The sequence below is a fragment of the Aspergillus wentii genome (genome assembly GCF_001890725.1).
Source record: "Aspergillus wentii DTO 134E9 unplaced genomic scaffold ASPWEscaffold_4, whole genome shotgun sequence".
NCBI lineage: Eukaryota > Fungi > Ascomycota > Eurotiomycetes > Eurotiales > Aspergillaceae > Aspergillus > Aspergillus wentii.
The window spans coordinates 3,148,932-3,164,666 of record NW_024467835.1 but is presented as its reverse complement, the minus strand read 5'-3'; the positions used below and the strand labels follow the sequence as shown (position 1 = coordinate 3,164,666).

The 15,735-nt window shown below is 47.3% G+C and overlaps 7 protein-coding genes across 7 annotated transcripts; 3 read left to right on the top strand and 4 right to left on the bottom strand.

Annotated features, from left to right (window-relative positions):
- Positions 1-3,576: 3,576 nt before the first annotated feature.
- Positions 3,577-5,471, top strand: ASPWEDRAFT_740859 (uncharacterized protein; the record flags this gene model as incomplete). Its single annotated transcript, XM_040839433.1, has 5 exons — positions 3,577-3,789; positions 3,836-4,504; positions 4,552-4,951; positions 4,999-5,099; positions 5,146-5,471. 5 exons carry the CDS (start codon positions 3,577-3,579, stop codon positions 5,371-5,373), a joined length of 1,611 nt encoding a protein of 536 aa, XP_040689506.1. The 3' UTR covers positions 5,374-5,471.
- Positions 5,472-5,497: 26 nt separating this feature from the next.
- On the bottom strand, positions 5,498-6,454 carry ASPWEDRAFT_60025 (uncharacterized protein; the record flags this gene model as incomplete). Its single annotated transcript, XM_040838492.1, has 2 exons — positions 5,611-6,454; positions 5,498-5,563 (listed from the first exon to the last, which is right to left on the bottom strand). The coding sequence occupies exons 1-2, from the start codon at positions 6,334-6,336 to the stop codon at positions 5,498-5,500; spliced, it is 792 nt and encodes a 263-aa protein (XP_040689505.1). The 5' UTR covers positions 6,337-6,454.
- A 128-nt stretch (positions 6,455-6,582) lies between these two features.
- ASPWEDRAFT_41070 (NmrA-like family protein) lies at positions 6,583-7,666 on the bottom strand. Its single transcript, XM_040835461.1, has 3 exons — positions 7,039-7,666; positions 6,831-6,993; positions 6,583-6,785 (listed from the first exon to the last, which is right to left on the bottom strand). Exons 1-3 carry the CDS (start codon positions 7,643-7,645, stop codon positions 6,626-6,628), a joined length of 930 nt encoding a protein of 309 aa, XP_040689504.1. The 5' UTR covers positions 7,646-7,666; the 3' UTR covers positions 6,583-6,625.
- Positions 7,667-7,967: 301 nt separating this feature from the next.
- Positions 7,968-9,211, bottom strand: ASPWEDRAFT_41068 (uncharacterized protein). The gene is made up of 4 exons (XM_040835460.1): positions 8,951-9,211; positions 8,561-8,905; positions 8,378-8,515; positions 7,968-8,332 (listed from the first exon to the last, which is right to left on the bottom strand). The coding sequence occupies exons 1-4, from the start codon at positions 9,198-9,200 to the stop codon at positions 8,028-8,030; spliced, it is 1,038 nt and encodes a 345-aa protein (XP_040689503.1). The 5' UTR covers positions 9,201-9,211; the 3' UTR covers positions 7,968-8,027.
- A 266-nt stretch (positions 9,212-9,477) lies between these two features.
- ASPWEDRAFT_60022 (uncharacterized protein) lies at positions 9,478-11,247 on the top strand (the record flags this gene model as incomplete). Its single annotated transcript, XM_040838491.1, has 2 exons — positions 9,478-9,852; positions 9,895-11,247. 2 exons carry the CDS (start codon positions 9,478-9,480, stop codon positions 11,245-11,247), a joined length of 1,728 nt encoding a protein of 575 aa, XP_040689502.1.
- Positions 11,101-13,343, bottom strand: ASPWEDRAFT_41067 (glycosyltransferase family 2 protein). The gene is made up of 4 exons (XM_040835459.1): positions 12,747-13,343; positions 12,092-12,700; positions 11,918-12,043; positions 11,101-11,868 (listed from the first exon to the last, which is right to left on the bottom strand). Exons 1-4 carry the CDS (start codon positions 13,182-13,184, stop codon positions 11,302-11,304), a joined length of 1,740 nt encoding a protein of 579 aa, XP_040689501.1. The 5' UTR covers positions 13,185-13,343; the 3' UTR covers positions 11,101-11,301.
- Positions 13,344-13,990: 647 nt separating this feature from the next.
- On the top strand, positions 13,991-15,510 carry ASPWEDRAFT_110631 (uncharacterized protein; the record flags this gene model as incomplete). The annotated part of the gene is made up of 2 exons (XM_040828192.1): positions 13,991-15,082; positions 15,136-15,510. The coding sequence occupies 2 exons, from the start codon at positions 13,991-13,993 to the stop codon at positions 15,508-15,510; spliced, it is 1,467 nt and encodes a 488-aa protein (XP_040689500.1).
- Between the last annotated feature and the right edge of the window lie 225 nt (positions 15,511-15,735).

Below are 15,735 nucleotides of genomic sequence, written 5' to 3'. Positions count from 1 at the left end.
CGGAGGGACCTATCTTTGGAAGTTAACTTGTCCGCCATGGAGCTTTTAAGCGTTGAATCTAATATCGATGAACTGGCCGCAGCCCTCGCCGAGACCGCGAAGATACTCCATATATGGAAACAAGATAGATTCGAAGATTACCACAGGGTATTTCTCCAACTTTATCCAAGCAGTCTCGCCCAACAGTCGGTGGATTGGAGAGCGCGTGTATCGAATGCATTACTCACTGCTCTCCAACGTGAAAGGATTGGAAGGGATCAAATTTCGGAGATTTGGAACATGATTGTTGCATGCTTCGAAAAGTACGAATCAACGCGGGTGTTTTCGCCATATACCTCGATTATTGGCTCAACTGGATGTGGAAAGACAAGCACCGTCGAGAATTTTGCACGCGCCGGAAAATGTTACGTGTCATATGCCAATCTGGCTGCCCGTGGAGAGTTCACCGTCCCGAAGCGTTCAATCATGGCAGACAGGATTGCCGAAATTGAAGACCGGGCGGAGCTAACGATCTTTTTTGAGGTGTACATAGCTAGTGCCTTGGAGCAAGTTGTTCTATGTCGTCGGACTGGGATCACAGCATATGGATTCTGGCAGATCCAGGTGCTGCAACAGTTTGAAGACCTGCAGACTGATATCGCGGATCATGTTCATGAACTGTTTCAGTTAGCCAAGCTGGCCCTCGAGCAGAAGATTACCGGAGGTCGGCCTCCTACCCCTGACATATCTCGCAAGCTCCGTGAACGTGTCAGATCTGGAAACAATGCACGGCCTCCTTCGCAAGGGATCCTTATCGCACGTCGAGAATACATTGACGCACTTCTCCCCGACCACAGGGACAGGATGAGAGAAACGTTCGCTAAAGCTTCCAAGCGACTTGAAGAAAATATGTTAATGAGCCCGGATGAGAATGCTGCTTTGAGAGAAGGACACCTTGAGTGTCTAATATGTCTCGATGAGGCAAGCGACCTATTCAGGATCACGGCAAACGAAACCATTGACGGCTCGCGGTATGGTGCATGGAGGAGGGCCTTCCGACACAGGGCAACAACGGAAAACAAGGAGAGCAAGCAGCTCAATTTTTTCGGCCTTGTAACGGGAACTACGTCCCGGGTTTCTTACCTTTCCCCGTCGAAACGCTGGGATCAAAGTCTTAGCTCCGCATCCAGCCCGTATGATCTCTTTCCGCCGATTTGGGAGCTGGACACATTCGATAACTGGCCGAATGACCATCTGTATGACATAAAAAATCTCCCAGTGTATGACGATAAACTGGATAACAAGTACTATAAGGACTTGTTTACCTTTGGTCGTCCCCTATGGGGTGCGCTACTGGAAGACGAAAAAATGTCCGCCGAGGACGTGAAAGGTTTAATCCAGCACAAAATATCCGATTTCCGTTCGCCGTCCGCCCCTGGTCTCCATGAACAATCCCGGCCCAACGAGACAGACCACGTCAGGTCTCTGGCGCTTCTAAGCTATCGCATTATGTTTTTCATTAATTTGGAGAGTTTAGCTGAAGAGCTTTCATCAACGTATCTACATTTCATCGCTGATGTCAGCGATGATAGAGCTCTGGTGCGGACGCTCCAACCGTCAGAACCCATTCTGGCATGGGTGGCATCCCAGGAGATGCAGATGCCGAGAAAGCGTGTGGCTGTTGTAAGATCCATACACTACCATATCCAGAGAGGGTTCATTAACATTGGAGATGTTGGCGAAGTTGTGGCCGCCATGATTTTACTTTTTGCTCTTGACAAGGCCAACGGCATTGGACGACCCCGACCTGTGAGCCTTGCAAAATTCTTCAAATGCCTTCTTCCAGAACGGCTATGTGGCAAAATACAACCTATATGTGAACGCGATTCAAAACTCGGCGAAATATGGGAAGGATCGGTTTTTTTTAGCCAATTTGTGCGAACGCAGAACAATGATCGAGCCGTGACCATTGAAGTTTTGACAAGGGCCTATGCCCGGAATGCGGCACTTATTGCCCCGAATAATTTCGAAGGCTGTGATTTGATAATCCCTATTGTGGTTGTCAAAAAAAATGGCAAAAAAGATGAGTTATATCCTCATTCAGGTGAAAAATGTGGACGGCTGGAACCTTACATATGGGATTAAAAAGAAGGCAAAAGAAGACCTAATGCCCCACGACAAGCTTGATGCCCCAGAAGCCCCATACTTCGGGCTTTATCTGACCCTTCGGGGTGCGAAGAAACGTGGAAGATCCTCAGCAGCCGCAGCAGAGATCGTCCCTGACACAGGTGGTGATAAACTTATTATCGTGGCAGCTGGCCTAGAAAAAAGCCTCTATCCAGCCTTGGAAGAGCCACAAAACGCGCTGGTTTCAACCATGAAGTCACTTCTGACCTGTAATGCATGTATTGAGGTACCTAAAAGCAGCGTGTACCTGAAACGTCTTTTCCCAATTGATGGTTTCATGCATTGATTTCCTTTTTCTCTTTTTGTTTTTACACCCTGCTGTTCTTTTTCGATTTCAAAATATCTTCACGCCTTTTCCTTTATATTGTCGAAAATTCATTCTTTATCATGGACTGGCTTGAGTTATTTAGTACTATTACTGATTCTGCGGCAGTAAGAGCGCCTAATCATCCTGAGCCACGATGGCTCGGGATGATTAGATGGCTTTTATTAACAATATCATCAGTAATAGGTGGAAGCAAAAACGAATCATTAAGTTATTGATTATTCTATCAAACAAGATATATATTGCTTGTAGGAATAAGACCTGAACTACTAGTCCTAAAGTCAGATAATTCCTAACGAAAGGGGACTAATTACTCTTGTAAACTAATTAAATAAATCACCACAGATGCCCTGAAACTCCATAACTTTACAGGCAGCCTAGTGGGGTTTCTGATATCTGTATGGCTCCATAATTACAAGGAGTGGTCAAAGGTGTTTTCAGCTTCATCCTGAGCTAATGTGACTCGGGATGGTGGCGTCAGTGCTAGTAGGGACGAAGGAAGAGGATAAAAAAGCCCCATGTTATACATTCTATAGGCAAAACTGTCATTTTATAGATGTAAAAATATACAAACAATATGACCATAACAAAATTCCTATCCAAGCCCAGACTTTTCCGGACTTCACCTTTCCTTTAAAACAACTCCCTGTATCAGAAATTTCCATCAATAGCTGCCGAGCATGGCGTGATATCCAACACCGGAACTACACGCTTCACGCTGGTATACAGCCTGTTTTGAAGCCGAAGCATAACACCATTCAGTCATTCAATGACGGGATACTTCATGCATACTTTTATACATCTCATTGCCCAGTGAGAATGTGAATTGAGGCAGTTTAACATTACTTTGTGGCTTGGCTGTATGCTTGGGCCCACTGCCTCCCGCGGATGTTCGTATATCTCCTCGGAGATGGCTCGGGTGAGAGCACGGCATGCAGAAGGAAGTTGGCGATGTTGTGATTTCAGACCGAACACTTAAATAGCTGGTGGTCGAAGATGGAGTATGTTTTATTCTCTGTGACATTCTATCTCCATGCTGTGCCAGCTCTTCCTTGTCCGCTGCAAAAATTTGTTACCCGGTGAAAATGACCACGCCGGAAATCCATAGTCATGACTACAATCGAAGGGAAAGTTCTCATTCAGATGGAACTGAATATAAAGAACAGACACAAACAACGGTATACGCTGTCGGTGCATCCCTGGACACATTGGAGCCTATTCCAGAGTATGAAGGCAGACATCGCTACGACCCAACGGCAGAATGGACAGCAAAGGAGGAGAAGAGACTAGTTCGAAAGGTATACATCTATTCTCCTTTTCTATATAGCCATTCTAATTTAACAGTTGGACATGCGAATCTGCTCATGGGTCTGCCTCATGTTCTTTGCCCTCCAGCTGGATCGAGGAAATATCAGTCAAGCGCTCTCAGACAACATGCTGAAAGATCTTGGGCTTTCCACGAATCAATACAACTACGGAATGACAATCTTCTATGTATGCTTCCTCTGTGCGGAACTGCCGTCACAGATGATATCCAAGAAGCTCGGTCCAGACGTGTGGATTCCCATCCAGATGGTGTCATGGAGTATCGTTGCCGCTTTACAATGCCTCATGGTTGGTAAGAATGGGTACTACGCGACTCGAGCTCTTCTTGGCCTGCTTGAAGGGGGTTTTATTCCGGATGTGATTCTTTATTTATCATACTTTTACAACAGTAAGGAGCTGCCTATTCGGATCAGCTATTTCTATACGTCCTCGCACATTACGCCTATCATCGCTGCGTTTCTCGCTTATGGAATCTTGCATCTGAGGGGTACGCGAGGATGGGAAGGATGGCGATGGCTGTTTGTGCTGGAAGCTGCCTTGACTGCCATCGTTGGTATCCTTTCGTGGTTTTATCTTCCTCCCAGCCCGACGCAGACGGCAAGTTGGTTTCGAGGAAAGGATGGATGGTTCAGTGAGAGGGAGGAGGTGATCATGGTCAATCGAGTGTTGAGGGACGATCCCAGCAAGGTGAGACAAATCTATATTGAAGCATGGATGCAGCTTATACTGTTTAGGGAGGAATGCACAATCGTCAAGGCCTGACATTGTCGCTTTTATGGCAAGCCTTGTCCGACTACGACCTCTGGCCAATCTATCTCCTGGGCCTGACTCTCCTCCAACCAGTCAACCCTATCATGTCGTATCTGACATTGAACCTGAAGAATCTTGGTTTCGACACGTTCGAAACGAATCTACTCACCATCCCGGCGTATGTGCTGTTCGTCATTCAGCTCGTCATCTGGACTCAAGTATCGGAGAAAATCAACAATCGGTTCCTTGTCACCCTGTTCTATTCCGCCTGGGTCTTTCCATTGATTCTGGCACTGCGGTTGGTTCCAGCTGATGTAAATCTGTGGGTTCGATATGCTCTTACGATCATGATTGTGGGATATCCATATGTTCATTCTATTCTTGGTATGTATACCCATTGATGAACGTTACCAATATTAATACCCATCTAGTCAGTCTTACATCTCGCAATGCTGGTTCCGTCCAGACCAGGACAGTCGGCAGTGCAGTCTACAATATGTCTGTCCAATGCAGCAGTATCATCTCGTCGAATGTGAGTATCCTCATCAATCTACACTATATGCCACTGATCCTCCTAGATATACCGCAAAGACGACGCACCTCTCTACCGTCGAGGTAATACAGCCATTCTGGGAATTATAGCATGGAACGCATTCTTCACCATTGTCTGCAAGGCATACTATATGTGGCGAAACAAAAGTCGTGAGAGAGTCTGGAATGCCATGACTGAAGAGGAGAAACAGAATTATCTGACCACAGCCAAAGACAAGGGCAACAAGAGACTTGATTTTCGATTCGCGCATTAGTTGAAGTAAGGAAAACCACGATTAGAATGTGCGTGATCCATGTGTCATGTGAATCACCTATACAAAGTTGCATGAAGCAGATCAATGAATATGATCAATTCACTCAGGCAGGTTGAACTTGGTATCAATAAATCCCCGGAATCAACGAATAGGGCACACGAGACTTGACCTCCTCATACGCATCACCATACTGTTTCAATCAGCATACAACACCAATATCAGATCAAGAAAACTCACCCTACTCGTCAAATACTCCTCCAAAACAGGCACTCCACGAGTCGCAAAATCGGCAAAATAAAACGCAAACGTAGCAATTCCCCACGCGATTCCACCGGTCGCCAACGCATACCCAGTGCGCCAGATGGTGTATCCACCGTAGTTGATATTCCTAGCCAGCGAGAAGAGACCACCCGCGTACGGTTTGCCTTTGTTGGCTGGATCGTTTTTGAATGCCTTGCGCTGGAATTCAGAGATGGCTTCTGTGAGGATGCCGATAGTGTATGCGCCAACGCCGACTGCGATAAGAGGGTTGGAGAGGGTGTCTTTCCAGTTTGATAGATAGGAGATGGAACTTGCGGGGGATGACACAGCCCAGAGCGAGAAGAGCGTATTGACGCTGTTGAAGATGGTGTTGAACGCAGCAATCGCCACGGCTGACCCGGTGCTCATTTCCTGCTCGGAAACTAGAGCCATATGTGCGATTTGCTTCACACTGCTGCCCAGTGAAAACAGACTAACCAAGTCGTAGTATGGCCGGAGTCCAGTAAGTCCAACTGGATGGAGGACTTGGATGGCCGGGGCAGCATGGCCGCCTAGTTTCTCAATGATGGCCATTCCCCAGCTGCGACGGAGCAGATTGTACTGCCAGAAGACATCTGCTGCACGGAGGCCGATGAAGATGGATTTGCCGATGGGGGAGGGTCCTTTGGTGCGGGAGACATTGTCGCGGAGTTCTTTGGGCATTTTGATGGTTTATTCTGGATTGATTGATCAAGTGAAGTGATTTGGATGATTTGGATGATATTAAATAGTGGTGATGATGAAATGGATTAATCATTCGGGGTTAAAAAAAGGCCGAAATGGCCGAAAAGGGAAGATCTGGATAACAATTCTTGGCTGACACGTTGACTCTATGGCATCGTCAATTAATAAAGTTTGATTATAAATACGCTTTTTATATGATTATAGAATTAAAATAAACAAAAAAAAGTCGGATTTTCTATCTGCTAGATCTGTAAAGTATAAAGAAACATCAGTTTGCATTCAAGGCAAAGAAAGCAGTTGGCAACTGCTCCAACGGCCAGCGAGCCAGGAAGCCTTCCCAGTCCACCGTCTTAATCTCAGGATATCTCGCATTTTCCACTTCAGGTCCAACAAATGTCTGTCCATTGATCCAGTAGTAGTAGAAGAACCTGTCAAGTCAGTAATAGTTATAATGAAGGTGTCAGAATACTTACAAAGACATGTAAGCGTAGATATTCTCAGGACTCTGCTCTCTCAGTTGGTGCATGTGCTTGTACAAGTCATCCAGAGAGCCGAGTCTTTCCATGGTAGGTTTGATGCCGTAGACCTTTGCAAACGAAGTAGCTATTTCATGGATTGTAGAGCGACCACCAAGGACTAGACAAGTTAGCAACAGTCAAACAATAGTAGAATATATCATACAGCGAATAACCCCAACAGCAGTCGCATCCTTCGCAACTGCAGCCGTAAATGCGGCAGCATCATCGTATGTCGTTCCCTCCATCAACTCATTTCCCTCTCCCCAGTAACGAAAGGTGTTACTCTTCGTATCAATGATGTTGAAGAACGGACTAACGACAGGCTCCATGAATCCACCAATGAGGATATGCACACCCTGCACCTTCTTACCCTCAAGGTACGATTTCACATGAATCATTGGATCTTTGGGGAAGAGCTGACCGAGCTGAAGTTTGGTGTAGTCGAGTGCCCAGTCACTGGCGATATACCGAGGGACATTGATTTCCTCGCACGCATCGATGAGCATCTTCTGACCGTCTACCATGAGACGATCATCACCCAGATAGCAGCACACGACAACATCACAGCCCTGGACGAAGGAGTGGATGGATTCGGTGTCAAATGCATCGCCCTTGATGACGGTGACTTGGGAAGAAGAGGTGATGGTTTCAGGGAGTTTGGTAGGATCACGACAATAACCGCGGATGGAGACGGAAGAGTCCTTGAGGAGATGAGAGACGAGAAGACGGGCGAATTTGCCGGTGATTCCGGCGATACCGACGGTGGTCATGTTGAGTTATTGATGATGACGATGAAGGTGAGAATGGGAATGAAGATGAATATGAAGACGGGCATTCAAGGTTTATATAGAGGACTCTGTCTATGATTGATAATGCAGATTATCAATCCGGATTAAATGTGTTCTTAACGGATCTATCATCCGGAAACTATATTAATGCCGAGAGCTATATCAAGTGGTTCAATGTTAAAATCAAAGGGGTAATCTATTAATGGACCGGATGATATGTTTCTCTCATAAGGACAATACCCAGGAATAAGCAGGCAACAAACCAAGTAACTCCAGCATCTAATTACATTGTTGATATCCTATGGTCTAATTGCATTATATTTATCACAGTCCAAGAATATACATCCATTGATCGAATGGAGAATTAGACTAAATCTTCTATATTTGCCTTCAAAGTATCCTCCAACGCAGTCCACCCCGATGTACCCATCTCCTTGAGCAGCCATTCAGCCCGACCTGCGCGTTCAATCTCAAGTGGTCTGGCAGACGTCATGCTCGGTAGTTCCTTAGCAAACTCACGATCGGGGTATGCTTTTTGATACAGGGTCGTAATGTCGTTCCACACGAATTGAGAGCCAAATGCAAAGAGTCGTTCATTCTCAACATCCGAGTGCAACAGACCGGCTACATGCAGTCGTGCAACGTCTTGCACATCGACGCAGTAGGCTCCTGCACAGATTAGCATATAAATGCATCACCTTTAAGGAGACATACCGGTAGGAATGATACTGCCTATAATCGGTTTGATAGTCTCTAACTCATTCCGGAAGATTGCTGATGGCCAGGCAGATGAAGATGCGTGTCCTTGATTTTTGGGATCAACAGATCTGCCAAAGCATAGAGACGGTAGAACTATACAGCATTAGCACTTATATCGCAGATCATAGTGCATCATACCTGTGTTGAGCACAAACTGCGGCTGGTTCTCATCCACCCACTTCCAGATCGCCTGTTCTCCTCTTGTCTTGCTGGCACAGTAAACCTGGAATCCTTTTGCGAGATCCTCTCCAGGAGTCTCTGCATCCTTGACAGCTTGTTCATTCCAAGACTGAGGATCCACTTTCAACTGCCCTCGTTTGTCGGCAGAAGTGTAAATGGCAGCTTCGGACGAGGATGTATAGATAAACCGCTTCACGTTGCTCTTCTTTGCGGCTGTTAGGAGCTTTTCATTTGCTTGCATTATGGCAGTGACTAGATCACTTCGGCCGAAGATGGTAGCGACGTGGATGATTCCAGTTGCATCTGATCGCATTAGTAGGTATGTGAATATGAAGATAAGCGACGAACCTTGGATAGCTTTATCCCAAGCACCATCAACTGTCATGTCCTCCACTTGTACCAATTCGAATCTGTCGTTCCCATATTTCTTTTCGAAAGTATTCTGTAGCCAGCTGCTCTTCTGCATATCACGGACACTCCCTCGTATCCTGTATCCGTGATGGAGTAGTTGGTCTGCGACATGGGAAGCCACGAAGCCATTCACGCCGGTGACGAGAATGGTCGAGCCGGATGGGAGGGCAGTAGTGAATTGAGGCATTTCTATCTGAGTGATACGATAAAGCAGAATACAAGAAAGATAGAGGTAAGAGCACAGAGTAAATATACAGGCCAGTATTATAAATCTCCCCTGATTAAGCTGCTTATACAGCATTCCGCTTCGGTCTTTATTTTAACCCCGAGCATCCAAATCATTGCAACCTTAAATCTTTCTTAACCTCATTGTAATATCTATTTAAGGACACTAGCAATATTATAATTTACTAACCTATTTATTAACCTATCACCTTGATTTATTTTACTCCGTCCATCCCAAAATGGCCAATAACCCCAGCAAACCCCGCAGTTGCCACCGCTGCAACCAGAAGAAAATCCGCTGCGACAAGACATGCCCATGCCAGCACTGCATTCAATCAGACACAGACTGTATCTTCCCTCCACCTGGTCGTGCACCGCGTCAGAGAAAGCGACCGCTTAAAGCGGAGCTGAATGCGCGATTGAGGGATTTGGAACAGGAGGTGCAGAGGCTCAACACAGCCGATGACGACATTGTACAGTCTGAGCAGGACGAACAGATTGATCCTACTAGAGCAACGATTAATCAAGAGGAACGGCAGTTTGGGAGGTTAATTTCTGGGGATAGAAGTAGTCGATATATCAGCCACCAGGCGTTGACGAGTTTAGGGGATCAGGTTGGTAGTCTGTCTGTGTCCAGGCCACTACTAACTGTTTAGATTAACGAATTGAAAGATATTCTCGACTCATCTGAGGATGAATCAGATCAAGAAGAGTATCATTCTCCATTTATTCTAGGCTATCACTCGCTGGCCGAGTCTCTGTCTGAATATCATCCTGATTCCATCACCAGCCAGCAATTATGGAAGGTCTATGAAGCAAATGTATCCCCATTACTCCCAATCTTCCACATCCCAACTCTCAGGATGCTCATGCGAAAAGCATCAACCAACTCTGAACACCTTGACAAAGTATCAGAGGCACTCGTCTTTGCTGTCTACTATTCCGCAGTAACCAGCATGAAACCAGATGATTGCCAATCTTTTCTTGGACACGACAAAACCAGTATAGTCCAACACTACCGTTTCGCAACGGAGCAGGCACTGTCAAGAGCAGACTTCGTTCATGCTAGGAGTATACAAATTTTGCAGGCGATGCTCCTCTTTCTCAATTGTATACGAGACACCGAGCTCGTCTGGGTGATGACAGGAATGATCCATCGCCTGGCTCAACGACTTGGTCTTCATCGCGATGGCAGTAACTTTGGATTAAGTCCATTCGAAACAGAAATACGACGTCGGCTGTGGTGGCATATCTATCTCCTCGACACGGTGTCGACGGAGTATAACGCGATAAACATGCAAATACCACCGGGGGGTTACGACACGCGGCTTCCATTAAATATAAACGATGAAGAGATGTGTCCCGACTCAGCAGAGATCACAGAAAGAGTGGGATTTACCAGCATGACCTTCTTTCTCATTCGATGCGAGATTACAATCATGTTTCGCCAGCTTCAGCAATCTCCATCTCCATCGTTAGATGAATACGAAACCTCTCTCAACGATATAAGCGCAAAACTCGAGAACCGCCATCTTCAATTCTGCAATCTCTCTATCCCAATTCAATGGGCCTCTGCAACGATAGCTAGGATCGCACTGGCAAGAGCATGGCTCATCCCTCATTTCTCAGCAATAGACACAGCCATCTTCCAAGAAAAGCGGGATAAACTCCTCATCACCGCCACGGAGGTTGTTGAATTTGCCTATCTACTCGAAACGAACGAAAATACAGCCCAGTGGTCGTGGTTCTTTGAGGGCTTCGTACAGTGGCATGCCTTTGCGTTCGTGCTATCAGAACTCTGTGTTCGACCTATCTGTCCCATTACAGAACGAGCGTGGGGTGTTGCTCAGATGGCGTATGCTGCCTGGGAAGGGAGAATGCAGAATGGCATGTTCTGGAAGCCGATATCCAAGCTGATGAAGAAAGTTACGACGATGAGAGGAAGTGGCGAAGATACAACGATGATGTTCAACGACATTCTGGCCGAGATGGGCCTCGCATTAACATGATATTAGTCTATTAACATTATATATACTCTATGATATACTTTATCATCTCGACATCTAAACAATCAATCCATAAAATGACCCTCCCATCGGCACAATCACTCCCAACACAATCGCCCGTGCCATCTGCACCCCCTCCCATCCCGCATACCCGGCCACCAACCTCGCCGTTGCACCACCGACAACCCCCATCCACACCACAAAGAATCCCAAATCGTACATCCTCTTCCAGAACTGGTGGTGCTTGGACAACTCTGCATTCGAGCGCATCGATGTCCCCCACCCGCTCTCCCAGTATGTCGCCAGACTCCACACGTGGATGGCGGGGAGGGGGATGTTGTAGAAGAGCAGCGCGGGGAGGATCCAGAGGATGGCGAGACGGGGTCCGCGATCGGGATTGCGGAGGTAGTTGTAGAGGATTGTGTAGGTGATGCGGGAGACGATGTCGGAGAAGGAGAAGAAGATGAATTCGTAGCCGGTGAAGAGGTACCATACGATGCAGGCGAAGACGAGGATTGGGCCCATTTCGCGTTTGAAGGCGGCCCAGAAGAAGATGGGATGGTTGAGGAGGTAGACGCGGGGTTGTTGGAAGGTTTCGATGTGTGTGGCTCGTCCCCAGCGGACCTTTACTCGTTAGTTGTGGATAGATATATATAGATATAGAGATGCATACCTGTTGCAGAAGCCATCGGCTGAGGGTGGTTGGCGTGTCTGTGGCTGCCAGTGTGTCTGATACATAGGTCACCGTCCATCCCCGCATGAGGAGGTTCGTAGTCAGGTGGCGATCCTCATTCACAACCTACACAATTAGCATATTCATCATTAATATATCAATACATCGACTCACCATCCGCTGCCCCCACACCGTCTGCGTATACCAATTGTACAGAATCCCCGGCAACGCAGACACTCGAAACGCCGTACTCGGGCCACTCTGGCAATCACTCGTGCCAGACGAAGCAGACGTCGACCGAGTCATATACAGCTCACACCAGTAAACAGCGCTCCCCAGCTTCGTAACCAGACTCTCATGTGCGTTGTGCACAATCAAACCAGAACTGGCGCCTCCCGCATTCTTGTCCCCCGCTATCGTCGAAATGGTTCCCTGCAGCGTATCCGGAAACACAATCGTGTCGGAATCAGAGGACCACAAATATTCAATTCCGAGGATGTCGGAAATGACGATTGAGAAGATGAAAGAGGTAAACATGATGGCCTTTTTGTATCTGTGTGGCTGGTACAGACACAGCCTGGTGACGCCGCCGGGTTCCCCAAGTCCAAGATCATGGTCAGCGAGGATTTCGCGAGCGAGTTGGCAGCAGTGCGCGATGGCCAATTCATTGCACATTTCCTTATTCGCTGCGTCTGAGGTTTTGGAGAGTTTCTCGAATGTGCGCATGGCGGTTTCGCCGAATGGTTCGCTGATGTGGATGGTTGCGGCGTCTTCGGGGTAAACCTACTTTTTATTAGTGTTGATCATATTTAATATAGAACTGGCATACTTGTTGAAACACATCGACCATCTCCAGATCAGGCCCATTATCGCCATCGACTCCGACAAGCAGAAATCGACATCCTTGGGCTGTTTTGTAGCTCTGCAAGGCACGACTGAACAGGTCCGGGTCTTCACGATATCCCACCACCACCGACATACAGTCTGGTCCGATGTCGAAACATGGTGATAGAGCTCTTTTTTCTATATCTGCTGTGGTATTTGATTTGTAGAGCGTTCGTCGTCGACCCTCGTTCGCATAGCGATTAAATTCAGCGACAAAGATGCTGATTAAAATATCCAGAGTCAACGGATGACGACTGAATTTGGTGATGAACCAATAAACCGGGAGAATGACCAGACAGCCCAGGAAATTGACAAATTGACGAGCAACAGAGACGACAGGGCCACGGCTATAAAAAGCCGGGAAACGCGTCGAGAGGCCCATGTTGCTGTCTTGACAAAGTGAAGGATTGTTGAACTCAAAACGAGGACATGTTGGGATTAAAAAAGCCAACAACGGAGGACCGGACTCAATAGTCGACAAATCTCCGAATATTGGACTGACACATTTTGCGGTGCTTCATTTCGTTCGGCAATAGATTCGAGACTAGTTGCATGTCTTGGGTCTCGTGTTGGTTTATATGCTGGTTAATTATAGACAAGGCGAGACATGTCACCTGCGGTCAGCCGAGACCTGCCCAATGGCCTTGCCGCTATTCTGGTCTCACATGCTGCAATGCAGAGATTGCATCGCAACTGAGGGGAATCCAGAAAGGAGAGCCCGGTTTTCGATGGAGATTCTGGATAGATTCTGGACAAATTACTGTCCATCATTGCCCCATGGAGAGGGACTACTTTAGTCGGTGGGCCTCGGATCTGGCTATTGATGCAGGGTCTCACTCCGTTATCAGTTGCACAAGAGAAAATAATACAGTGATAATAGCATTGTGCATGCATCTATTGTCTGTTCTATCTGTATCTGCATGGCTTGTCTGCACTTAATTATCAGTAATGATCGTGATATAATAATATATGAAATTGATATTTCCAGATCAGAAATCTCGGTTAGCGCCAAATAGACTTTGCCCGCCCCACTCCGTATGCAGCTAGAAAAGACTAAAAAGGACTATGGCAAATCAGGATTAAAGTGTCTCATCCGGCAAAAGGAGCTGTTGGATTTGTGTTTATCATCATTAATAGATAATTAATACATAATCCTTTGATCCTCCAAGTCTTTCCCCTCCATGCACCATGGCGCTCTACAGGGAGAACCGCATCGTCCCAATCGGGCTGATGCTCTTTTCCCTCATTCTCTTCTTTTACAACCTCGACTTTTACCAACAGCCGACACACGAGTCACATCAGACACACATCGACAGACCGGTGGTTGAGTCACCGCTCGAGGCCAGACCACTTCGAGTATCACCACCACATACAGATGCACAAGATAAACAAAATACACACACAACAACACCCTCAACATCAACCCATACAGACACATCAACAGGCAAACTCACATCCGACGATGTCGCTCTGCTCTTCAAAACCGGCGCTTCCGTCCTATGGCGCCGGCTGCCCATCCACCTGTCCACCACCTTCTCCCCCGCCCGCATCCATCCCAACAACACCATCCTCTACTCCGACTACCCCGAAACCATCGGCTCCTGGCACATCATCGACATCCTCGCCAACTCATCCTCAACAGTCCGCCAATCTGACTCGTTCCAGCCATACCTGCAGCAGGAAGATTACGAAAACAGACAGGTCTACGCAGAATCCACCAGCACCAACGGCGACGGAAATGGCCCTCTCGGGGGGTGGAAATTAGATAAATATAAATTCCTCCCGTTGATTCAGCATGCAGGCGTGGAGAAACCTAATGCGAAATGGTACATCTACATGGAGGATGACTCGTACATTTTCCTGCCTAATCTCCTGCGTCATCTGAACGACTTCAACTACCGTGACCCGTGGTATCTGGGTAGTCTGGCCTGGAAGCACGGCGACTACTTTGCACACGGCGGTGCTGGCTTCGCTCTGTCACGGGGGGCATGGGAGAAGAGCTTTGGAAAAGACCCCAACATTATTGATAAATTCGAACAATTCACCGATGTCCACGGATGCGGGGACCATGTCCTCGGACACGTTCTGAACGAATACGGGGTCAGCTTCGGTGAAACGCATGGCGACAGTCGGTTTACGTTTGGGTTCAATGCGGAACCGCATTGGTCGAGTTGGTTCACCAAGGCCAACTGGTGCAAACCCGTCTACAGCTGGCATCACACGCACAGTAAAGACGTGGCACGATTCTATAATCTCGAGTCGAGCTGGGATTTCCAAAAGGTACCCCTAATCTATCCCATACTATATGACCACATACTAATAATACCTATCAGTCTGCCCTGAAATACCGCGACATCTACAACGCCTTCATCAAGCCCTATCTCCGTCACCGCGTTGAATGGTGGGACAACCAATCCTCCCAATACGATATCACCTCCTCCAACGCCCCCCACGCCGAGCCACCCACAACCGCCACATCGAAAGAAACCTGGCTGAAGTCGTGGCAGTCCGCCGACGCGTGCGAGGCTGCCTGCCTCTCGTGGTCCGAGTGCGTGCAGTGGGCCTTTTACGAGGACCGATGCCGAATGCACGACCAGGTCTATCTGGGGAGTGGATATCCCATCGGAGACCCACGGAGGCAGACTTCGCTGATGTATACGAGTGGGTGGTTGAGCGAGAGGATGGACGAGTGGGCTTGTGATGAGTAGGCTCTTCAGCGCTGTTAATATTAGTGAAGTTATATAATATAATCCTTACGTTTACTCCAACTTATGGGAATTAAACGCCTTCACAGCATCCCCGAAAGTATATCCACTTCCGAGCTGAACATGAACTGAGTATAAACAAACAGAACAGTGGAGACAGCGAAAAGCCACATTCCTGATATCCAATCCACCCTCGGAATACGCGACACGCAGTATGGGGTGCATTGA

What these genes read in the sequence shown, in the direction of transcription:
- ASPWEDRAFT_41067 (XM_040835459.1), bottom strand. Translation starts at nt 13,184, where the DNA reads ATGGGCCTCTCGACGCGTTTCCCGGCTTTTTATAGCCGTGGCCCTGTC. An exon ending in TGGTCGATGTGTTTCAACAA is followed by an intron (nt 12,701 to 12,746) that starts GTATGCCAGTTC and finishes AATAAAAAGTAG; the next exon opens with GTTTACCCCGAAGACGCCGC. An exon ending in GCCGATGGCTTCTGCAACAG is followed by an intron (nt 11,869 to 11,917) that starts GTATGCATCTCT and finishes TAACGAGTAAAG; the next exon opens with GTCCGCTGGGGACGAGCCAC.
- ASPWEDRAFT_41070 (XM_040835461.1), bottom strand. Translation starts at nt 7,645, where the DNA reads ATGACCACCGTCGGTATCGCCGGAATCACCGGCAAATTCGCCCGTCTT. An exon ending in TGCTGTTGGGGTTATTCGCT is followed by an intron (nt 6,994 to 7,038) that starts GTATGATATATT and finishes TAACTTGTCTAG; the next exon opens with TCCTTGGTGGTCGCTCTACA. An exon ending in ATCTACGCTTACATGTCTTT is followed by an intron (nt 6,786 to 6,830) that starts GTAAGTATTCTG and finishes CTGACTTGACAG; the next exon opens with GTTCTTCTACTACTACTGGA.
- ASPWEDRAFT_41068 (XM_040835460.1), bottom strand. Translation starts at nt 9,200, where the DNA reads ATGCCTCAATTCACTACTGCCCTCCCATCCGGCTCGACCATTCTCGTC. An exon ending in TTGGGATAAAGCTATCCAAG is followed by an intron (nt 8,906 to 8,950) that starts GTTCGTCGCTTA and finishes TAATGCGATCAG; the next exon opens with ATGCAACTGGAATCATCCAC. An exon ending in GCAGTTTGTGCTCAACACAG is followed by an intron (nt 8,516 to 8,560) that starts GTATGATGCACT and finishes AATGCTGTATAG; the next exon opens with TTCTACCGTCTCTATGCTTT.